This window comes from Mya arenaria, chromosome 10, assembly GCF_026914265.1.
Source record: "Mya arenaria isolate MELC-2E11 chromosome 10, ASM2691426v1".
NCBI lineage: Eukaryota > Metazoa > Mollusca > Bivalvia > Myida > Myidae > Mya > Mya arenaria.
In genome coordinates this window covers 39,751,327-39,777,248 of record NC_069131.1, presented here as the reverse complement: position 1 = coordinate 39,777,248, position 25,922 = coordinate 39,751,327, and the positions used below count along the sequence as shown (strand labels likewise).

At 32.0% G+C, this 25,922-nt stretch overlaps 2 protein-coding genes across 3 annotated transcripts in view; both read right to left on the bottom strand.

Moving 5' to 3' along the window:
• Positions 1-25,070, bottom strand: part of LOC128206240 (neo-calmodulin-like) — a 54,051-nt gene extending 28,981 nt beyond the window's left edge. The window contains exon 1 of one of the 2 annotated variants that reach the window (XM_052908579.1): positions 25,056-25,070. In XM_052908579.1, coding sequence (XP_052764539.1) covers positions 25,056-25,058 — 3 coding nt within the window. In that variant the 5' untranslated portion in view covers positions 25,059-25,070. Of the gene's footprint in view, positions 1-17,113; positions 17,126-25,055 lie in introns of those variants that run through there. The other variant, XM_052908578.1, reaches the window with a different exon arrangement.
• On the bottom strand, positions 1,624-21,926 carry LOC128206239 (neo-calmodulin-like). The gene is made up of 7 exons (XM_052908572.1): positions 21,820-21,926; positions 7,223-7,274; positions 4,640-4,783; positions 3,827-3,889; positions 3,332-3,428; positions 2,828-2,928; positions 1,624-1,765 (listed from the first exon to the last, which is right to left on the bottom strand). Exons 1-7 carry the CDS (start codon positions 21,820-21,822, stop codon positions 1,734-1,736), a joined length of 492 nt encoding a protein of 163 aa, XP_052764532.1. The 5' UTR covers positions 21,823-21,926; the 3' UTR covers positions 1,624-1,733.
• Positions 25,071-25,922: the final 852 nt, after the last annotated feature.

Sequence of the window (25,922 nt, the reverse complement as noted above, 5' to 3'; positions counted from 1 at the left end):
ATTTATTTAATTGGTATTCTAATGGTACTAAATTAGAAGATTTTTATAGGTTATTAAAAACAAATCAATCTGAAGTTTTACGAAGACTAGCTTATTATGTATACCATCTCCTTCTAATCATTTATGGTTAAGGGGAAGTAATCTTGATTTTATTTACACTTTGCTTGTATCGATTAATTGATCCGACACAACTCATGCCTTTCTTGTATGTTTCTTGCATCCTCTATCTTTCTATACGCAGTACAAATACAATCCACATACATCTTTTTCCATTCTTTTACGCAGTGCAAATACATCTTTATACTCCCTTTAAGCAATAAACATACATGCTCCAGCTTTAAGAAGTGCTGATGCGCAATCTCTCTTCCTTAAAGCAGTGCACATCCATCTCCTTGCATCGTTTAAATAGTGTACATTAATACTCGCTCTTCCTTTGAGCAGTGCACATACATCATCTCCCTTTCTTCTAGGTATGAACATACATCCTATCTAAGCTGGCCACATACATCTTCTACCTTCATAACAGCAGTGCACATATATCATCTCTTATCCTTTAAGCAGTGCACATATATTCACTCTGTTGAATAAAGCAGTTCACATACATCCTATCTCTAATTTTAAACAATGCATGTATGTCCTCTCTCCCTGTTGTAGAAACAAACATACATCCTCTTCCTACTTAAAGAACTTTATATAATTTACCCGCTGACTTTAATCAGTACACAATCTCCGTTTTCCTTAAAGCAGAGCACACGCCTATACCTTTAAACATGGGATATACATTCTTTTTCTTATTTTAAGCAGTGTTTATACATCCTCTCTCATCACTTAAACAGTGCATATTTATCATCTCTCTATCTTTAAACAGAGCGCAAGCATTCTCTCTTGTTTTAAAAAGTGTATATACATCTCTTTATATCCGTTAATTATTGCACATATATCCTCTCTCTTCTTTAAGTTATTCACATAAATCCTCTCTCATCCCTTGAACAGTCCACACATATCCTCTCTCTTCCTTTAAACAGTACACATATATGCCATTTCATTCTTTAAACAGAGCACATTTATCATGTACTTTAATATCAAGAATGCACATACATCCCTCTCATCCTTTAAACCATGCATATTTATCCTCTTTCTTCCTTTAAATAGTGCAAATATATTCTCTATCTACATTTAAACAGTGCATATACATCTCCTTCTATCTTTTAAACAGTACACATACATCCTCTCTCATCCTTTGTAAAATGCACATTCATACTCCCTCTCTTCCTTTAAGCAGTACACATACATTGTATCTCTCTTCCTTTAAGAAATGTACATACATCTACTCTCATCCCTTAAACATTGCACATATATTCTCTCTCTCTCTCTCTCTCTCTCTCTCTCTCTCTCTCTCTTTCACTCTCTCTCTCTCTCTCTCCCTCCCTCCACAGTTTTGAAGGTAATTTTAATATCGTTAGTGGGCTCAGCCGGTTTTAAGTATTTAAGAGGGGGTTGCACAATTAAAGGTTGACCTGATATGCATCAACTGAAATAATTGTTGCAGTCAAGCGACATTTATATTTTATTCATTATAATAATTAAAGTAAGCTTAACAGCAAACTAATTGATGATGTCAAATGTATATAAGAACAGAACCAAGTTCCTGTTTAATGAAACATATATACATTGGATGCATAATGCCAGTCCATTTAATGTAAGTGATAACTATGTAGCAGCATAGGTGTTCCTCAAGTTGCCTCACACCATATTTTGACGAACTCTGAAATAAAGGAGACATTAGTATCAAACATATGTCCTTCACCAAATAATATCAAACTAGTTCATCAATTTATAGTTTTATTGGAGTTTCCCAGACGAATTAAAATTAGCCTTTCAAACACTTAATTGGGCAAAATATTTACTTTGAAACAGCCCCGCCATTTATCCGATATAAAAATCACGGTCATGTGTTGTCTATTCGGAAGAGATTGAAATTGTTGACCTCCTGCAGCATGAACGTAACTGACAAATGCTCGTTATTGTAAAACCTGTACTCCAATATCTCTATGGTTGATTTTGTCATCTTTTATACCGTTGTGACATAAATTCAGTCAATGATTATTTTGTCGTAACCATTTAGCTTTCATTCAGCATACAAAATGGACTTAAAATCGCTACTTCGAAACATCTATAGCTTATATGTCCCAATCGAGTTTAGCTTGTTTAATCATAGTGACATAACTTTAAAGATGCACTCTTACTCCCAAATAAGATTTACCACAATTAATAATATTGTTTTAATATTCCAAAAAGGATAAATAAATGTCGAAAACAATTGTATTTATGAAGTTTAATTTGAAAGAAATGAGCATAAAACAGGTATTTCTACCTTATGAGACTATATAGTAGACCACAGTAAATCTTTTAGCATTCACCAATCATTTAATATGTATTGCGCGTTTTGCTATTAAATACACTGTTACAATCTTGTTATTAGTAATAATATTTTCCATTAATACATTATTTAGTAAGTAGTTAAAGGTTTACCAGTCAAAATTTATGTTTGTTATACATGTGTATGTATTGATTTTGAATAAGAGTGTCACTTTAAATCATAACGCCAGAGCTGTCACAGTTGATTGTCCCGCTCCAGTCAACAACGACATGTTTTATTCTTATGCCCTCACCTAAAACCTTTACACCAATACCTTCATAGTCGATTTCCATCACATTGACATTACATAAAACCTTGACTCCAATACCTTCATAGTTTATTTTCATCACCAATCGACATGAGTTGTTTTCATTATACTGGCATAACGTGAAACCTTTACTCCAATACCTTCATAATTGATTTTGCCGTCGCCATCGATATCAGCTTGTTTCATCATATCATCCAGCTCCTTGTCCGTCAATGCTTCACCCAGCTTCTTCATTGCAATTCTGAAACGCCATTATTCCTTTTATGTAGGAATGCGTATTTGGTTTAAATATCACAGTAAAGACAATTTAAGGTCCATATTGAAACAAAAGTATAATAACTGAATATGACACGCCAAATTTCGTACTGCATCTTCAAATTATAGAGCAATTTAGTGCATCTAGACAGACTTAATGAAGACAACACAATTGCCATCTTAGTTTGTATTTTATCAATATAATCTTCAAAAGCAATAGGTTAATAGTGGTTAGATTCAAACTAATATTTTCAATAAGTGCCATTTTAGTTTGTATCTCATTATACTGTTAAACTTTTCAAGAACAATCAAACCTAGGAATTTCAACTGAAGAAATGATTGCAAATGGCAAATTAAGTTTGACTCATTTTGATGCAGACTTATATAACCTTAATTCCTTCTCGTCTATGTATCCATTCCCATCCTTATCAAACGTCCGGAATGCTGAGCGTACAATGTCCTGGTTGTTTATGAAATCTGCTTCATCTAAAAATGTTCAATGTTCAGGATAATTATTCCTGACAGTTAAAGTACTATTTGGTGGTTAACTAAACGTTAAATAACTTTTTCCATGGAGCCTTACAAATGGTAATAGCTGTTCAGCAATAATAATGCGATAGTATGTTAAAATAGTATGCCATAGTCCGGTAAGCGGAGGCGACACGGGTTCGATATCCAGATAACCAGGGTGCATGTGAGTTTGGTTTTATGGTCACCAAGCAAATGTGTTTCCATTAGGTATTTCAGTTTCTCAGATATAATCACAGTCGGCGCATCATAAAATTTTGATTTTGCAACGACGGAAGTCCTAATTGGTGCCTACGATTGGCAATAATGCATGAACAAATTAAAGGAACAAAAAGAAATAAGATGGTACTGTGTACTTAGTTTAGTCATCTCTGCTTGCATAAATGTGTAAAACTCTTGAAACTCGATTCTGCCATTTCCTGAAAAATAAATCATAATGGAGTATTTTAAAGAACAACTCAGTTAGATATAGAAATAGATGTTACACAGTTTCAACCAAATCCCAAAATAGTGTGCTTTGTTTGATTATGTTAAAAGGGGCGTAATGTCGTTCGAAGAATTGGGGCGGCACTCAAAATTGTTTATTTCAGCGAAGTTTATCATAACTCAGACCCGTCCTCTATAATAAAGCAATCTTCTTTAAGTTAAAAAATGACAGTTTTTAAAGAACTCTGTTTGCCTCGTTGGTTTTAAGTTTCCCGTAAATATTAGAAATGCACTCCGCAATGGATAGCAGAAGGGAACCTAATTGAATAAAGCGAAACTAAGTTGTACTTTATAGACTGTAAATGATGGAGCAGAGTAACTTTATTAAAAGTTTACTTCAACTTACAACATAAAGTAACTTCCCTAATTAAATGTTTCCACACCTCGAATGGATGTAGTTAACAGATTATTATTCTCAAATACACGTGCTTCATTGGCTTCGTAATCAAATATCGGGGATTCTTTAAGATTCCCGTGGGATATTTAACCGCCTACGGATGCAATGTTTCTTAGACACAGAACATCTTGTTACTTGAACGTATATTTAACATGCGGACCAATAACATATTTTCAAGGTAGTCAGTACTATAAGCCTGCGTAAACCTATCAGTTATAAGGTAGCTTCAAAATAGAGCTTTGTCTCAATATAATTGATAACTACATGTTCGAGTTCAGCATGATACCGTTTGTGTCCAATGCGCTCATGGCGTCGGTTATCTGTTGTTGTGTGGGTGACATTCCCAGAAACCTCATCGCCTTGCCCAGCTCCTGCACTGATATGGAACGGTCGTTGTTCGTGTCAAACAGTCGGAACAACTCACGTATTTCTACAAATAACAGGTTACTTTAGCATACAATGAAATATCATTCTATCTAGAAAACACAATTGTAAGGTGCTCTTTTCTCTCTGGATGTCACTTAAATGTAATAATATTAAAATACCTGTTAATTACAAGGTGTCAACGAACGCATATTATTAAGAGAAAGTTTGGTATGCTGTATAACTAGATCTGAATTATTCAGAACAGTGTATGATCTGTATTTTAAATAGATATTTTCTAAACATTAAACTTAATCTAAACTTTACAATTTACATTTCATTATAATTATCACATAGTGATTTGGTATCTATAATTATGTCTAATGGCAAATAGGTGTGCTGTCGGAAATCGATTCAATAAAACTAGTTAATTCCTTTGAATGGAAGTTAGCCAAAGTGTTTTGGGATCGGTCAACATTTATTCAATACTTATTTTTAACCAATCGAAGTATGTAAAAATGCAAACTAACCTATAGATTACCTGAGGACAACTTCAAAGTTTTATAATATTTTTTGCTGAAATAACTGATAGGACCATATTTTGAGCTAGAATAACTTCAGAGGGACTAATACTTGAATTTATCTTTATTTTTATTTTTATTTTATCTTGGGGTAGTCTCAAAATGACAAGGAATTACAACCGCTTCTAACTCTTTCCTCTGTTTAACGTTTAGATACACAAGTTCGAGATCGGACACACGGCTTGGTCAAACCATTATTCAACCCATTGGCGCAAGCAGACTTTTATGCTCTCTTTAACAGTATCAAATGATAAAACAATTAGTTGTTCTGTATGATATAGTATAAAACAGAAATATACGAACAAAAAGGCAATTTGTTAAAGACAGTTTCATATTATATACCTTGTTTCCGGTTTAATATAACCATCATGTATTTTTCTGTGTTGTACATGTGGTATATAACAATTTATTCCGCGTGTTTGTAAACAACTCAATATGAAACCATAATTGCTTAATTGGTAATATTCCAGAAATGTTATTTTTCGTTTATTCATTTATATTCAATATGTAAGAGGAAACAAACATCAAACTATATTCTTCGCCAACCATTGCATGCAACAGCAATAACAGTGATATCATATTTTTTTATATTCAACGAAAGAATTTGAAACAGCAATACTGTTCTTGAATGAATTAACAATGCAATACATCATTTATATTGGAAACTAATATTCAAACTATATCAAACAGCACAGAAAAACTAAAGAGGCAAAACGATATTAAAAGAAACGGAAAGTACACACATACTCAATAACAAATAGAACCAATTGTTTTAATGTACTTGTAATCTTTCTTCCGAAAGATAATACAGAAGAAAGTGTTATGGTCTTTCTGACAGACGCTTTAAGTTTTAACTTCGAGTCATCTATTGTATATGCAAATTAAATAACAGAACAGAAAAAACAGGCATATCAAGAAAGAAACTACTACAACAACACAACAAGAGCTATCACAACATAACTCATTGCAAACCAATCTATTGTGCTAGCACTCATTGATAAACTTGCCAGAATCAAAGTTCTTGTCCAAATCGTGACTTGAGCATACGCTGGCTGCATAAAATTGTATGTAAGGTTAGTACAGCTGGGACAGTGTAAGAACAGTGTAAGGTCAGTGTATGATGAAACTGAAGATAAAATTGTCAAATAACATGCATTGAACTTAATACATTATATACGTTTATAAGACATACTAAAATGAGTTTCATAAATGTTGCAGTATAGTGAATTGAATGTGAATTCAAAAATATTAATTTTACTGACAATACTTCGCGATGTAGACTAAATGATAATGCCTTAAAACACCACACCCAGGGTCAGCAAAACCCAGTCAGAAACAGACCCATATTGACTATTTGGCAATGAAAAACTGAAACTCTTATTCAAATCCATACATTAAAAGATATAACAAACATCAATTTTTACTGAAATACATTTAACTACTTACTAAATAATGCATTTTTGAAAAATATAACTTACTGATAACAATATTGTAACCTTGTATTTAAAAGCAGAATGCGCAAAAATATTAAATGATTGTTGAATGCGAAAAGATTAACTGTGGTCTACTTTAGTCTCATATGGTAGAAATACTGTGTTTATGTTCATTAATTTTAAATTAATCTCGGTATCCTGCATAAAAACCAATGTTTTCGACATGTATTCATCCTTTTTGGAATATTAAACAATATTATTAATTTTGGTAAATCTTATTTGGGAGTAATAGTGCATCTTTAAGAAAACCGCTTTAGCCATTATAAAGGGTTGTTGTTCGTATTGCTTTTATCATAACAGTTTCCATTACATTCGTTCTTCTCTTTTGTGAATCCAAAGGATTACTATATTATAATTTATTTGTTGGTATAATAGACACGCAGCTAGATTTACTATTCAAATAATTTAAACAATACAAAATGATGTCCTTACCTTTTTCCATCGTTGTTTCTCCATGTCCCTGTTTTGCTTTCTTGCTGCTCGCCTGAAAGATAAACACAGATCGATTGCCAAACTCAGGGTCAAGTACAATGCTAATTTATGTTTCGTACAAATTCGTATAAGTCTTATAGAATCTGCTGATTCTAATAATCCTTGTACATTGTATATATGTTGTTGTTCTCTTCTTTGCCTTCCTTTTTACACTAAACGCTATCGAAAGCTTATTGACGCATTTCTCAGATAAAAATTAATACAGAATTGGATTGAAAGTATCAGGCCAAATGTAAATACAAACAAGATTACCACAAAGGTGGATCACTTGAAACCGTTTATGAATAATACTTACTTTATGTTGTAAGTTGTAGCATAGCTGCGTAGCCTGGGTTTCCCTAAAAACCTTTTTGTGCAACATAGTGATGAACAAACATATTAAAAATAGTAATTTAAGTGATTGATATTTTCCATAACGACCAGTTTTTCTAAAATGTCACAGTCACTAGAATAACTGCATATTCTTTTTTATGTCATTTGCAAACGATCTAGGAATCTTTAAGTAAAGACTTTCCCAGCTGATGTACTAAAATTACACAGCAAATTGAGATATAATAGCGACGTCGTTCTTCTGCTTTATTACTGTAAATTAGAACCGTTTTGGGTTAACCATTTGAAACCATATCTTGCATGTAATATTTAAATTAGTGACATTTTATTCGAATTATAAAGCTAATCAGTTTTGTTTGCCACATTAACTTCGCAATCGAGAGGCAACATCTACCATGATTTTTAATAGAATAAATATCTGGTAGAATGATTAATTATTAACATAGATATCATCTTCATTTTATGTTATTTTCCTACTGGGACTTTTTTACGAAGTTCCGTTCGTATTACTTTTGAAAAATATCAAATGACACATTGCTGTATTAAATGTTAATGTGTTTATATACTCATAAATACTTTTGAGCTACGATAAACATTCTACGTGGGATACATTGATATTGGAACAATCAATTACATGTTAAAAAAGTATGTGAACGGATCCTGTTCAGCAGACAATTCTAAGTGTGTTTCTCACCGATAAAAGGCAGCATGTGCACATTTATCTGTGATCTTTAATATTGTCCAACATTTTCAGCTTCAAATCTGAAGTCATATAACAGGCTAAGCTAAGCATTTTCAGCAAGTATGCTAAAATAGTTGTGTCCTACTCTCCTTAAGTGTGAATAATTTTTGGCAATGTATGTGTTACATTTCCAAAAAATGAAAAATAAATCAACCACGAAAACCCGCTTTTATTTTAAAATTAAATACAAAAGTAAGAACTCGTCAATATTTTAAAATACACTTGTAGTTACCACAGAGATAAGACATAGCTGGCTTGTTACGTTATAAACTTATAATGCCACATTGGGAAACTACGGCAGTAAAACATTCAAGCAAAGACCGTGTTAAACTTATATACTCCTATTCTTGTATTATTCCATGAAGCCTTCGGATAAAAATTCGTTGGGTTTGTGTAAGCACTTCGTAATATTTGCGTATTTGTTGATTTTGGTTATTTAGTCATAACACCTGGCCAGTACCGTTTACTGCTCTGTCTTCCACCTTGGTTTCATTTCATTCTTAATGTATATTGTATTTGGATTATACTTCTTGAAAACTGGTCTTCTTAGACGGACGTAAATACTGACTTCGTTTATTCATTAATACTTATTTGTCTTGCACTTATATCTAGTATCAAGAATATAGACGCTGTGGATTTAAAATATAAAATGAATTTGTAACCACAATTTTTGTACATGTTCAACTCACCATATATTATCCCGTTATTTATTTTCAATTACAAAAAGCTACATCACAAACGCAACTTTTGTTTTTTTAAATGTTATTATCTTTAAATACATCCTAAATAATACAACCACAAAATGAGTCTTATCGACTTCTCTTAAAAATACAAAAAAGAACGTTCTATATGGTAAAACATTAAACATGTACCGTAACGAGTGTACATTATACATATATAAGTCGACTGAATATTTTTCATTTTTATAATTCTCGTTCATTTTGTTCAAACATACTTATATGTCGATGTAAACAGACGGGGCACTGTGCCTTGGTCAAAACGCGGAATGAGACTTTTATAAAGTAAATTAACACTACATTGATATTGAGCTTGGTCAAATATACTTGGCGTGTATAGTCTATTTGAATAAGAGTTGAAGTTAAAAGTCAAATATTCATTTGTAATTTCGTAGATATTTAGGGAAACAACAGATTGCTGTTATCTTCTTTTTGTTACGAAATATTTAAATCTTCTATTTTTATCTAGTCTTGAACATGAACATGAAACAACCTTTGGTATACAAATCTCTCTTTTTTATTGTTTCTTATAAACAAACCGGTGATATAGTATACAATTTATACGCCTTATCAAAGGTTTATGACGGAGGGTATTAAAGTCAGATGTATAAGTATATCGTTGAAACGTACACATTTATTGAATTATGTTATTAATACAAAGGCTACGTTTTTACATAATATATCCCTTGGGACATAAAACGCGATTATCAAAAGTTTTTTGTTTGTTTTTTTCAATTACCAAAAATTAAGGTATGATAACTTACTTAAACACTGCGATTGGCAACCCCGAATCTCACTTAAAGACGAGACAAATATCAAATTATTAAATGAATTAGCCATGTAACGCTCCCCCAGTATAATGGATCCGTCAAGTCAAGTTTGTTTGCATTGATTGTTAGAAGGGAGTATCACCGACATAAGTTAATAACGCCCTGAGTATGCACATTTTATTTTTGTAAATTGCATAGGAAGATACTTGAAAAAAAAAATAATCAGCACTTTCCTTGAACATGTAGGAAAGCATAGTTATAACTTTTGTTATAAACACTGGCGTAAAGTACTTAAAAGGGTCGCCACTAAAACCGGACAGTGCAAAAGATACGCAAAATAAATAATATAAACGAAAATACCTTTTTGAAGAATTCTTCAACAATTGTGCAACCATTATAGTACAAAAAGGTATGAAACATTCTGGTAACATTATTATTTATTTTTCAAATTAAATTGAAACCATAATGCTTGTTTGCCATTGTTTTAAGAAATATAGTTATGTGTTTACTCGAATTAAATAAAGCAGATTAATGCAGATTCAACATAAGAGCATTGAAATACATTTCGAACAATAAAATACCATAATGTAGTCTATGAGAATAATAATACTAAAATAAGTATTAAAGAGCACAATTTTTTTCAAATTATGCCCTAACACAATGGTTATGGTTACAAGAATTTGCATAAACGTGTGAGTCACAATGGAAAACAACCGCTAAGTATTAATAAGAACATGTATACAAACCATTACATAAAGAAGCCAATTTCAAATATGATCACTGATTTTTGAACACTTTCATAGTGTTCATTGCTTTTATAATCAATTTCGTAAAAAGCACTTTATCAGTTAAATGCGTTTTCATCCTTATTTTCCGGCATCTCAACTATACTTGAAGGCTACACTAGCTGAGCCTCCTGTCCTGAAAAGGACAACTGAATTTCTGAGTAAGCAATGTGACTAACTTCTAGCATCTAACTGGCATTAGTTTGTGTATCGGTTACTCTACAGCGTTTCTTATCGATGAGTTGTAACACAATTTAATAGTATTAAATGGTAAAGCTGAATCCTTACACTTATACTAATACTAAGTTTTAAACTCAAGAAAGACCTTTATCATGTGATTAAATACACTTCAAATCTCAGAGGGATTTGTTTATTTTAGCCATTTGATGAGATGATGCATGCAACACAGGGTTACAACACGTTTAATGTTGTTTATCTTATTCGGTGTTCATGTTTGATGTTCTATTCTTTTAATCATACCAATCGAGAATAAATTGTGTGATATAGTTAGAAATTCAAACCACTTTGATACTGCATACTGCTTTCCAATCAATGGTTGTTCTGCTATTTGAAACATCTTAAGCAGTTTAAACGGGCAATAGAGAAAATTTTCCTTAAGGACAGGTCTGACATTACTAAAAATGTATAAGAATGTACGAAACTCGTATACTGCTGCATTAGCATCGGCAAAGAATGGGTTCTATCAAAACATAATCGGTGAGGCAGAGGGAAATGTGAAGAGACTGTATAATGTCACTTCCGACTTACTGGGACGGTCAAGGGATAATCCACTTCCACCTCACACAAGCGAAGTAAACCTGGCAAATGACTTCTTACGGTATTTTAATGACAAAATTACAAAACTTCGCAACGAACTGGACAATATGGACACTCAAAAGTCATTACAAGCTACGTGGACAAATGCAAGATCGTGTGACCATGTTTTAACAGAATTCCAGCCATTAAGCGAGAATGACATAACTAAAATTGTGAAAGATTCAAAATCAACAACTTGTGAACTGGATATTTTGCCTACACCAAAGCTTAAAGAACACTTGTTAAAATTATCACCAGTAATAACTGTAATTGTCAATCTGTCATTATCATCTGGCGTGTTTCCAGAGGAATGGAAGAGTGCCGTTATCAAGCCTCTTTTGAAAAAGAAAGGCCTACCTCTAGAACTGAAAAACTATCGTCCGGTGTCCAATCTTACTTTTCTGTCAAAGATTCTTGAAAAAGCGGCAATGAAACAGATTTCTTGTCATATTGAATCAAACAACTTGCTACCATCTTACCTAAGTGCATATCGTAAATTTCACAGTGTTGAAACTGCTTTGATGAAAATGTACAGTGACCTTTTAGATACAGCTGATAAACGCCGCGTATCCATTGTAGTTATGATCGACCTCAGTGCCGCGTTTGACACCATCGATGTACCAACACTGCTTAAAATTTTACAAGGCATCCCATTGAAATGGATTGAGTCATATTTAACCAACAGAACAATGAAAGTTGTCATTGAGCAGTCGGCATCTGATACCGAACCATTGAGATTCGGTGTCCCTCAGGGTTCTTGTGCTGGCCCAGTACTATTTACTCTATATATATCTGCCCTTAACAAAGTAGTGCAGAAGTATCCAGCAGATATATATGGATACGCGGATGACCATAAAGTTGCCTTCAAATTTAGAGCTGATGATACTGAAAGTGAGACAATCGTTCTTCAACAACTCAACGATTGCCTTAATGATATTGTGTTATGGATGACTGAGTTCAAACTAAAGATGAATAACAGTAAAACAGAAATAAGTGTCTATGGGACACAGCAACAACTGTCCAAGTTGAACATAACCAGTTTTAACGTTGGTGGGATCGAAGTCAACTGTGTCGATACTGTTCGAGATTTGGGGGTACAGATGACCAGTACTCTGAGTTTTGATAAGCATATTTCCAGAAAGTGTCAAATAGCAAATATGCAATTAAGAAATCTGAAGACAATCAGGAAACATCTTACTCAGAAATCCGCAGAAATACTCGTTCATGGTCTGATACATTCACATCTGGACTTTTGCAATGGACTATTCACTGGTATTCCAAGTTACCAACTGGACAAATTACAACGTGTACAGAATCATGCTGCACGCATTGTTACTGGTGCCACATACGAACAACCTAGTGTGGAGATTCTTAGATCTTTACACTGGCTTCCGATTCGTGCCATAATTATGTTTAAAGTGATTGTGACTGTGTTTCGTGTTGTTAATGGCACAGCACCTTCGTACCTTTGTGACATGTTTATTTCATCTAAAAACCAATACCGACAAAGACTGAGATCAAACTCGTCAAGTCATCTCTTTGACATTCCAACTACAAAAACTAAACTTGCTGATAGATCTCTAGCAGTTGTTGGACCTCAGTGGTAGAACTCATTACCAAATTGTTTGAAGGACATTGCTAATGAAAAGCAGTTTAAGTCAAAACTAAAGACATACTTTATTTGGGCGGTTTAACAATTAGAATGTTGTGTAAATGACTATATCAAAGATACTAAACTCAAAAGTGACTATACGAAGTGCTTTGAAAATCATATCGCATATGATATTTCTTTAATATCATTGCTAATTTTGTTTATGTATGTATGAGATGTTTTGTTCTGATATTGTTCAGCGCAACCGAATATTTTATACATTTTTGCGCTATATAAATGCTTTGTATTTGTATTTGTATAAAACAAATACGATTAAAGAATTCATCAATGCACCTTACAATTAAGTTACAATCCAAACATAAAAATAATTATCAGATATTAAAGTTAAAGGAATGATTACCTATAGTACACGTAATACATTCAAAAGCTAACAATGACAGAGCTTGAATTACTAGTTCAGTATTACCACCAATTTAAAACAATTGACAAGTCTGCTGACGTTTTGAAATGAAATATATATTGAGGTTCTTTGTCGTTAGTACATGTACACATGTTTTTAATCATTCATTATCATATCTGATATATGTAGTCCCCAAGTTATATTGAAACCTTTGAAAGCCTTATATAAGTATATATAATCAATTAAAACGCTTCGTACTTGTACAAATATGGCTAGACTAAGAACGATAATTATAATACATTTATGGCATACAATACATCGCTGGATGCCTGTGAGATGTTCTCTGTAAACATATTCCTTTCACTATTTATCACAATATCCCAGGAAGCAAAACGTCTATTTCAAATAGCGGAAACAAAGTCTAACAGTGATGAAACGTGACATGTAACGCAATAACGATATGTAGATTCCATCTTTTATGCGTCTAAGCGTGTTGGAAGAAAGTAATAAACCTTGAATCATTGTGAATTTTGACGTATTTGCGCGTCAATTCTGCATCTGTTTTCCACAGACATTTAAAAGAATCATAGCACACCAGAGCGACATCATCACAAATGCAAATTTCAAGTTCTGGTGTTTTCTATCGCACTTTTTTTCTTTCTTAAAACATGCAAGAAATCCGATTCAGAGTATTTTTCAGGATCTTCCAAACCAGGGATTTTAATGGAATATGTTTTGCTAACAGATCAAACTGATACCGATTTGATTAAAATTTATGACGCTTTGCCGGTACAGAAAGATCACAAACATTAATTAACACTATTTAACACATGTACATATTCAGATTTGAATTAAATATAGATCTGTATTTTTATAACAATTACTGGTTTTTACAAGCTTAGTTTACATGTCATCGACAAAATATAGATATAAAATATAACGATACACTTATTAAATATTTAACTGTATAAAGTAACACATTTAGACAGGGCTTCCGAGATTATTGTCGAATATCGTTTCGCGACCGGCAAATGAAACGTGTCACGTTGAATTCTATTTTCGTTTCAAAATCAAAATGGCGGCCGGAGAAATCATGGGATGCAGTATTTACTACAAAATCATACTTTTTTTCTATGCAAACAGAACAAATATTAAAAAATGTAAAGGGAGGCAACCGCTAACGCAATTTAAAAAGTATGTTAGTTACCGATAACAAAAGTAGGCAAAACAAACAAAACAAAAGAAGCCGCAAATTTGTCTTTCCATAAATTTGGTACACTGTCAAAGTATTCCGCAAAAAACAAATACGAATACGTTGTTCTATTTGCTGAAAGATTTATAAGATTGAAATGAAATTTCAAGACATGAAAAGTAAGAATGTCAGTGATTCGTACAGAACAAATCGGATATACTTGTTTCATGGAATTATCGAGCTTACAGTAATAGTGTTAAAGTTCACAAATAATGGAACTGATGAATAAGGATAACACAGAATATATTAATTGGAGTTAAATGAATGGTGGAGCCGGTCTGTTGCGTGATTATTGCACAAAACGTCCCGCAGTTACGGGATTTTCAAGCTACGGTTCGACTTCTTCGTACATTAACCTCTAATTTATGTATTCTTGAAAAGTAGTATGAAAACAACAACAACATATGAAAACACTCGTAAAATATTTGTTTCATACATGTTTAAATTTTAACCATTCAGTTATATAACACAACTAACAAATAGCTACGAAAGCGATGCTTGCCAGATGATGCACAACAGTTAGAGTTTTAGAATTAGAAATAGATTTAAAATGAAAACATACCATTGGAACAGGCGAAGAAGAAGCCAACTTTGAGTTCCTTAGAGCTCCCAATAAACGTTCCGTATATTTCCTAATATTACTTGTGTAACCGTTTATTTTATGTCAATATATTGTATTAGCGTGTTGTTGACTTTCTTATTGCATGTACGCACATTTATATCACAGCATACAGCATGGACTATTATGAAACAGTCAGTATGCAAACCGCTTTTGAAGCTTTCTATTTTTCTCATCTGAACAAACATGTTCTAAACATTTTCTCGCGCCGTTTGTGCTCAAGTGTAGCTAGTGCAAGTGATGACAACCTTTGTAGATAAAACAGTTTTATAGTCTCTGAGGATGAAGACGATTGGTTTTCAGAATGAGGCACTAAGGGTTTTAAAGTCGCTCAATTCTTGCGATGACATACATATATGGCTTAGGTGATTTCGTTATTGGTTATTGTACAGATATTCCCGAAAAGCCATCACTTCAGACATGATAGCATTGCTTAATGCAACTACACTACTACGATGCTTGTGATTGGCAATCTGGACATTGAATCGAAAGAAATCAGAAGCAAATAAACAAGTGACCTTTAAAAGCCGCCGCATTCCACATCAGTCGATTTCCACGTTATTTTTATTTCATAATTGACACTGGAATATATGACAGTTCATAAGAACTCAAAAGTGCAGATACAAGAGTTGTTTTGTATTAAAATCTTGTTAGTGCTATTTGAATTTCTACTCCTGATAACAAAGATTTCCACCATCTCATTTTAAAAGGAAATTGAAGCCATGTTGATAACAAATCCAACAGGTTATATTTGAAAAAAATAGTGTCATTAACGCTTCATGTCATACCTTTGACGCACAACTATTTTAAATAAAAATAATTCAAATGGGTTACGCAATATCATCTGGCCGTGTCAGTATATATGTATCAAATTTATGGTAATTGTCACACTGATTATTTGTTTTGATAAAGGGTCATGTGATCAGGTTGAATTTACATAATTATCCTCTATGACGTTTCATAAAGATTTGATCGATCGTTAAAATGTTTATATCTCACAACAGATTAAGTCCTTCTGCTTAAAAATGTCATGCTTCATTTTAAGCCACATACAAACTATAATTATAATATTTTAGTTTTCAATTTTTCCTGTTATCTCAAGGGGCCATGCAATAACTGACTTCAACTTAATGAATGAAAACTAGATTATTTGCACGAAAAGAAAATCATTTTTCACAAATGAGTAGATAAATTTGATTTATCACATTTCCCGTATTTAATAGTACCTTTTTGTCACATATCATATTCAATTAAAACCATGCCGAATTTATGTTTAATGTAAAACATAAACGAAGTCATGTTTGAGCATTTGGAGTTATTATAACAATATCCCGTCATAAAAAAAAATAAATAAATAAATAAATAAAAAAAAAAATAAAAAAAATGCACAAACATTTATTTTCGCCATATACCCATACATTTACGTACAAAAGCAAGAACTTGCTACAGCTCATGGACTTACAAATAAATTAAAGAGAATAACTTGACAATATTAAAGCAAGAATAATGAGACATTCCTACGTTAAGGTGTTTAGCTGTTTGGGAACAAACCCGATAGCAAGAAATTTACCTACATTTGAGTTTAACTTAGTGGGATATGAATATTAAATCAAATCAAACATGAAAAATTCAAGAATAGACTCCAAACTAATAAATATAATTTAATAGATTGTTTATCAATACAAGATGGTGAAAATGTAAGCCTTCAAACCCTACCCCATCCTCAAAGAAAATGAAAAACATCAAATAAAAATTCCTCAAATCTTACCATTTTTCTATATTTAATTCCCAATTAAGTCTTTAATTATTAAAGTAAACAAAATGGTCAAAATCATTCGCACAGTATACACTCAAATGTCTTAACAATGACAATGCTTAAATAACTTATTCAATATAGCTATCACTATATAAATATTGATAATTTGTTGAAGATCACCACACAAAACGCCGATATCATGAAATGAAATATCTATTGAACTGTTATTTATTGAAGCTTATTGTCGTAATTTGATGTTCGCTTATTTTCATGGGTGACTTTTAATGTGAGGTATCAATAAGATGGTTGGTTACTTAATTTACTCTGTTTGAATATTGCGGTTTATCCTGGTATGAAAATTTGATGAAAATAATATTTTTTTGTCTTAATGCTTAAACAACGTTTTTCATAAAGTTAATATTCTCTCATTTCGCTTTTTTCTACTGATGTGAGTAAGTCATTTTATATCACTATGGGTTACAGAGAACAGCCAAGTAGCTTAATGGCACGATATTTTAATCCGTATATACTTTCAAGAAACCATACTTAACATCAAAAGAGAAAGATAACATAAAAAGATAAAAAAATATATGCATTGTTAAATATTCGTGTCGCACTTTCTCAACATGACGCATTACTTTCTCAAAAAGATTTCTGTATTGGTTATTGCATTGTGAGTTATAAAAATACCCAACGGAGCTGGAACGATGAGGTAAAACCTAAACCTAAAGTCTAGCGTGTCCGTGAAAACATACATTACACAGTTGGTCAACCTTTTCTGAAAGGCGTGACTTATCTGCAAGCTCAAAATGATATTGGCACTCTTACTTGAGGCAGACTTTTTGCATCTACAACATTGTAAACATGTCTGACTACTTCGCTTGTCAGTGTCAATTATTGTATAAAGACCTTGTCCTTTAGTTTCATTTGAAATCATATATTCAATTTGTTGCCATAACTCGTCATTTAGGAATAAAACTAACGCCTACAACTATAACATGTTTCGATGTTATTAACAACAAATTTTAAAAGGATTTTAAGTAAATACAAATAAAACAACAGAGGTCAAAACTACTATTTCCGACAAATTACTAACAAGACAATCACCGTTCGTAGCTTGTTCTGAAAATACAATCTTTGTGATGTCCTACTACAAGAAAAACACAATACTGACAAAACAAAGAAGCATATTAAGTGTAATTTTGAAAACGTTGCCTTAATTTAAAGTTCAAGCATTGACAAACAACAAACATGCTAAGGATTGCAGGAATTAAGGTAAGTATACAAATAAGCATATCTGACGGTAAGCTGTAAATTAAAAGTAATAACACTAAAAGACGGAATATTGCATTGTCTATTCCCGTATTCATAGCACAATAGCTTATTTGGAAATTGGGTTACATGAAGGTTGAATTAAGTATATTATACATATGGATGCAAACACTTCCCGAATTATTGCAATTTTACACAAAAGAAGGAAATCAATGTCCATTTGGTAAAAACAGTATGTATTCTTCAAGTTTTAAAGATATCAAACATCAAGTTACAAATGAATCTAAAACATATTGGATAAATCTAGACCTGATTTCTGCACGTTGGCTTGTCCCTTTAGTGTCATTCGAAATGTAATTTGAAACAGCATTACAGCATCACGTAAGGAAACATAAATTGTAAAAACAATTTATTTAAACATGTCAGTAATATATTGGCATTTATTGTCTGCAGGGAGGGTGGGGGCATAAAATTAGTCATTTGGGAAATGTGATAAGTGTGGAGTAAGTGGAGTAAACATATACTATGAGATTTCAGTATGCAATGTTTGTAAATGAACTGGGAATTCGAGAGTTAATGTTAGTTTGGCTGGGTTTTCTTAGTTCCGCTGTAGGTGCCACACCGTGTGAGTGCGCAACAAGAAGCATGTTGATTTGTTTCAAACGGCATGAATACGTTGAAGAACCTAAAGAGGTTTCGAAAAACAACACTCATTTCAATTATGAAACTAGTTTAATTGTGAATCATGCTCATAAATGTATTTGAACCTTGAATGTATTTAAGTTAAAATACAATAAATCAATAGACTACCCTTACCAATGTCATTTTCATGAAATTGTAAAGACAGTGGCGATTTGTTTTTCAAAATAATGACAAATTAGCAAAACATTGCATTTTCCAAACTAATATAATTATCTAAAAAAATGAAGGAATATTTGCAAATTGAAATGCTAAAACACAGCCAATTGTGACCTTCTACCGACAGTAGATAAAATTTTGAAAAGAAATGGTAATGATGTAGATATAAATGAAATTACGGGGAAATGTGAATGCTGAAAATCTTTATGCAAATAATCGTTCCCTTGAGATTTGACGCCATAGTGATTGTATATAACTTTAACTCGATTTGATGCAGATCTAAGCTTTTGGCAATTTGTATTCCCCATTAACTATTCCTCACATTAATACAGGAAAACTACAGGGTACATCCTAGAAGTCGAAAATGCAGTTAGAGGCACAAGGCAAGGACCCAAGTAACAATGAACTAAAGACTCTGACATCTGATGTTTTTACTTATCTGAGAATAACACTTTTTATATAAATCAGAAATCCTTAGACGTTTTATACTAACACAGTTTCAAATAGTGCTTTTGAGGAACTAAAAGATTAAATCACTGCTTAAAGTCAATAAACCTTATAGATAACATTGGCGATCAATGACTTCTTTTAACACATTTAAAAGGTACTTTATTATAGTATATGCTTGCTTCACACTGTCATTAAATTGCCAACTAAAACATAAATGCAAAGCCTTTATAAAACTTTGAATGTTCCAGAATGGCTACACATGTTTGAAAATAATTAATCAAAGTCCTGAAATTTGAAACATGATTTCAAATTAAACAAAAAAAACTTTGGTTTAGTAAAGATAGCTTAATTGGTCTGCAGGGCTACCAATAAGCCATGCTTGAATTGCAATTAATTTGTTTGTAGCTTACAAAGCAATAATATTGGCATTACGTTTGAAATTACCATTTAACACAATGATGTCAGCCACTGCATTTTTACCGAAGTGGTCCGTTTTTTCTTATTTATATTCCTTTTCTGGTTCTAGATAATTTGTATTTAACAATCGTTTGTTTCAATAGAACAGAAAACGATGTCAGTTAAACAATTAACCACTCAGAGATTTAAATGTTCCAGCACAAACAAGAAAAGTATGTACATTACTTTGTCAGAATTAAAGTGTCATGCACTCAAGTACACGCCAATAAATTAAACGCCTGAAGTACATCAATCTGAATTTTATCAAACAGGTATTTTATTTCCTTTTAAATCAGTTGTCATGTTTCAATGTGTATCTCGGTCTATATTCTGACGGTATTTTAGTCGATAAGATTTTTCGTATATACATATTTGCAGTATTCTTAATGATGAAATTAATGCTGATATTTGATACCGCTGTTATGTCAATAAACTACTTTAAAACTATTCCATTTTGATTAAAATGTAATTCTAGACTTGAATTGATTCCTTCGATCAGGTTTCATTAACCAATATTATTGAGCAATGTATAGTTATATTGCAGATTGAAAAGAATATGGTAGACCTTAATTAAATCAATTGTTTTTACTTTGAGCTCATTACAACATGTACTAGATCGGCCGGCAATTAAATGAAAAATACAATATACTATTTTAATTATGTTGTTCTGTAAATTGTAGACGAAACAGCAGTGTAACATTGTAGATGGAGTAGTAGTGAATTAAATGTCATGGCCAATATTAATACTATAACGTATATCTAAAACTGCATAAAAGAGATAAATTGCAATAGCTGTCCTATCTATTTGGTTTCTGCAACAACCGTATACAGACAGTTTAGCAACTGCCTCTTTATGTTTATATAACCCAGCCATCCTAACGTTTGTCATTTACGATTGGCACTTGATCAGAATTATTTAACAAAAGAAGAACAGTACGACTAAAACGAAAGTAATTACTCGGCAAGTAGAAAGTAAAAACACGACAAGAACTCTGTATGTGAAGAGCAAACGTAATAAGTCGAATGTAAAAAGGTTCGAATTGAATACACGACAAGAACGCAAATAAAACTCGGCAAGTGAAGTACGAACGTAAAGAGTCGGCAAAAACGAAGTAAATAATATGCACGGCAAGAACGAATGTAATTACTCGACAAGTTAAATACGAAAGAAAAAGGTCGGCAAGTACGAAGTTAATATACAGCAAGAACGAAAGTAATTACTAGGCAAGTGAAGAACGAAAGTGCATACTCGGCGAGAAACACTGCTCGTGAAACACAACAATGAGGGAATAAGGAATGACAAATCAAAATCTAATAATAAAAGTTAATTTTTGTATTCTCATATTACAATTAATTCAAAGAAGTACGTTAATGACCAGTCACTAAACATTATTGCATACACACATTTTAAACATGCGCGTACATACAATACTTCAAACAACGAAATAAACAGAAACTAACCTATTAAAATATACTTGACCACTCAAGCAAAAAACATATTTTATAATAGTCATAGACTTGAGTATATATAATATTATTAAATTGTTGACCAAAACAATTTGGATACTATGTCATGGGACTGTTAAAACAATTCAAAAGGTAATTCTATGTAAGCCTTGACACCCTCTTCACTCCCCGATAAAAACAAAATACAATAACAACACTAAAATCTTGATACTTACCATTTTTGCACATTCAAATCCAAAAAGTCCTTAATTATAAAATTAACAGAATGATGAAAATCATTCTTTAGTATACACTTGAAATTCTAACAATGGCAAGGCTTGAGTAACCTATTCAATATTGCTATCAATAAAACTATTGATAATTCGTTAATGACGCCGAAATCATGAAATAAAATATTTATTGAAGTTTAATTTATCACAGTGGATTTTCGTAGTTGGGTGCTCTATTATTTCCTTGACATGCTGTTTATCTAAGGTATCAATTAGATGATTTGTTCCCTCATTTAAGGATTGAATAATTAGAATTGTTGTCTGTATTGAATAAAAAAATGCTGAAAATAGTTCGTATCGACTTAATGCTCTAACGTTTTAAATGCTTTCGAGGGCATCCTTTTTTTCATTTTATTGTTTTATACCGATGGGAGAAAATCATTTACATACACAATAGACAAGGAAAACACTAGTACCCCAAACTTAGCGCTTATTTAAGGCACAATAATTAAAGCCTTATATACGTTCAACAAAAGACACGCAATGCCACAAGAGAAATAACAAATTACACACAAAGTCACAAGAGAACTAGCAAAGATAACATACATTGTCAAATATCGTTGTCGCCCTTTTAACAATGAAATATTACTATCACAAAATAATTCAGTTTTGGTTATTGAATTTCGTTAGTTTTAAAACTTCCTTGAGGACCATTCCTTAACCATACTGGAACAGAGAAGTGAATGATAAGTCCTATAGTCTAGCATAGCCGTGAAAACATATACTTATAAGAAAGTTTTACTAAAAATAGGCATGACATCATCGTTAACATGTTTGTCATATGGGCCTATCCCGATCATTTACAGAATTAATGACTGGTCCATTAGTTTCATTTAAAAAAAAATGTTGAATTTATTTATACAACTCGTCGTTGTGAAAAAGTCATAAAGACAACATTAAAATGATTGGAGGTATAATAAAACAATAAACTGTGTATACTGTATATAATGTCATACTAAAAGCATTTAATTATAAGAAAAAAAACTGACAAAAAAACAGAAACATCTTAAGAAACTGTTGATGTTTTTTTGCAAAGCAATGCCTCAATTTTAATTTCAAACATAGAAACAGATGACATGTTAAAGATATCTGGAATTAAGATTAATATACGTAGCAGAATTACAATTTTACGGTAACCGGTGGAACGTTATAACACTGACCTTATAATACAAGACGGAATATTGCATCGCATGTTCCCATATTTATGGCACAATAGCCTATTTGAAAATTGGGTTAATATGAATGTTGATTTAAATGAAAGATACATTTGGATGCAAACACACATAACTAAAACCCATAAGTTAGAACAGTGGCATTGTTGTGTTGTTGGGTTAAGAATTGATTACTCCACAACCCGAATTATTAAAATTATACACACAGAAAGGAAATGAATGTAATTCATAGCACATAACGAATGTTTCCATAATGATTAAATTACATAACCATCGAGTTACAAATAAATCCTAAACGTATTGGATAAACCTACACTTAGTTTCTCAAAGTTTAGTGCCATTGTAAATGTGATTTTCAGTAACTTTACAGTATCACACCAGAGAATATTAACTGTAAAAACAATGTATTTAAACATGTCAATCAGTGAACTTACTGATATTTATTGTCTGCAGGGGGAAAATAACAGAGTGAATTAATGTGATGGCTTTTAGAATTAGTCATTTGGGAAATATATGGTAAGTGTGGAGTAAACATATAAGACCAGTTGTCAGTATGAAATGTTTGTTTAGATTGAGAATTTGAGAGTTTATGTAAGTTTTGTCCGCTGCAGGTGTCATTACGTATATTCCTTAAACTAAACACAAGAAGCATGATGTTATTATATAATAGATGCAATGAGTGGACATAGAAATCAATAACCATTGCCCGATACAGTCGTTAAAAGATAGTTCGTCTAAGTTGAATTTGTGAAATGACACAGTATAATCCAATTCAAATGATACAAGAGACAAAATTTGATAGGACTCAGTTGTCTCTCCAATTCTCAGACCATCCTCTATAATGAATTCTTTGTACAATGTTCTTTCATAAAAGTTAAAGCTGACACTAAATAACGCCTTTTTTATATCAAGCCTGTTTATGTATAGAACAACACTCATTTCAGTTCTGAAACCAAACTAATTGTTCCTAATTCTCAATAATATATGTATAACCAAAAACAATTTTAAGCTCAAATATATGATATATCAATAGTATACCCTTACCAGTGTCGTTACAATGTTATTCTAATGACAGTGGCGATTATTTTTAATATTGTAGTAACAATTTATTTAAAGTTTTGCATTTTCCATATTCGAAATATCGTAAACGTCAAACTGAAGGCACATTTGCAAAGTAAAACGCAAATGCCCGGCCAATATGACCCTTTTACCGCCGGTTTATAATAGTATGAAAGCCTATGGTAATGATGTAGATATTAATGAATTAAATTACGGACGGGGAAATGTGAATGCTGAAAACCTTTTTTCGAATAATTGTCCTTTGGAGAGTTGACACCATATTGATGTTATATAACATTAACTCAGTTTGATGCAGATCTAAGATTTTGGCAATTTTGACTTTCCTAATCTATGTTTCTCATTAATACAATGAAAACTACAGAAACAAGCACAGTAGGCGTACATTAAAAAAATAAACCCAGTTTAGAGTCATAAAAAGACAAGACAATGACCTACAGACACAAACACCTCGTGTTAATAATTTTCTCAGAACAATTCTCAATGTTTTAAATCATAAGTCATAAGATGTGTATATCTTACACAGTTTCAAAATGTGCTCCTAGGGAACTGAAAGGGTAAGCCAATGGATAATGTCAATGCATCCGTTAGAGAAAATTAGAGATCATTGGCTTATTCACCTCAGATTTTAATTGTATTTTATTGTAGTATCTCATTGCTTCACAATGTTACAAAATTGCCAATTCAAACATAACTGCAAAGCCCAAATACAACTTTGAGCGATAAAAAAGGCTACTCATATCAAAAATATTTAAACAATGTCCTGAAATTTAAAAATAAAAAACTACCTTTATTACAATTATTAAAGAACAATTTTATCTTGCTACCTATAGTTTAATTTGGTTTGCGGAGCTTACAATACACCATGCTTGAATTGCCATTAATTTTCGTAAAGCTAACAAAGCAATTATATTTTCAGTTCGTTTAAATTACCATTTAGCACATTGACGATACGCAGCAATATACAATGAAGTGTTCCGTTTATCCTTATTGATAATCCTTTAATTATCTTAGAAAATTTGCACTTAACGATCGATTGGCTCCTTGGAATAATAAACGCTTTTAGTTGTTTAGAAATACAATGGAACACTAAGAGGTTCAAATTTACCCGCATAAACCTGAAACGTATGCAAACTCCATTGTCAGGATTAAAGTTCCATTCACGCGCCTACACTGCAACAAATCAAAAGTCAGAGGTACATCAAAACTGAACCTTATAAAACAGTTATTGTATTTGCTTTTGAATCAATGTTCATGTTTCAATGAATATTTCGTACTTTATTCCGACGCTATCTTAGCTTATAATGTTTACAAATATAACTTGGCCATATCATTAATGATGAAATTTATGCCGATAGTTGATACCGCAGAAGTGTCAATATACCATTTTAAAACTATTTGTTTTTCAATTAAAATGTAAATCAAGACTTGAATGGAATGTTCAGTGCCAATTCCTTCAATCGGGTTTCATTTACCAATATAAATGATCAATGGATAATTATATTGCAGATTGAAAAATGATATGAATGAACTCATTGAAATAATTTGTCATTACATTGAGCTAATTACAACGTGTACTAAATCGGCCAGTGATGAAGAAGAAAATTGCCCTTTATTTAAACACAACTATTTACTTTGTTATTTATTTTGTTAAGTAAACTGTAGACGCAAAAAAATACTGGGGTGGTATTTACTTACTCTCTAAACGATAAATTTAATTCACACAGAAAGTGTATTTCACTAGATCAGTTTTGGTGCTTTATTTTCCATACTTTAATCTGAAAAAACTCAGGTTGATGC

Coding starts and splice junctions, on each gene's coding strand:
- LOC128206239 (XM_052908572.1), bottom strand. Junction 4,784..7,222: donor AGAAACAACGATGGAAAAAG/GTAAGGACATCA, acceptor TGTTATTTGTAG/AAATACGTGAGTTGTTCCGA. Junction 3,890..4,639: donor GAGCGCATTGGACACAAACG/GTATCATGCTGA, acceptor TTTATTTTTCAG/GAAATGGCAGAATCGAGTTT.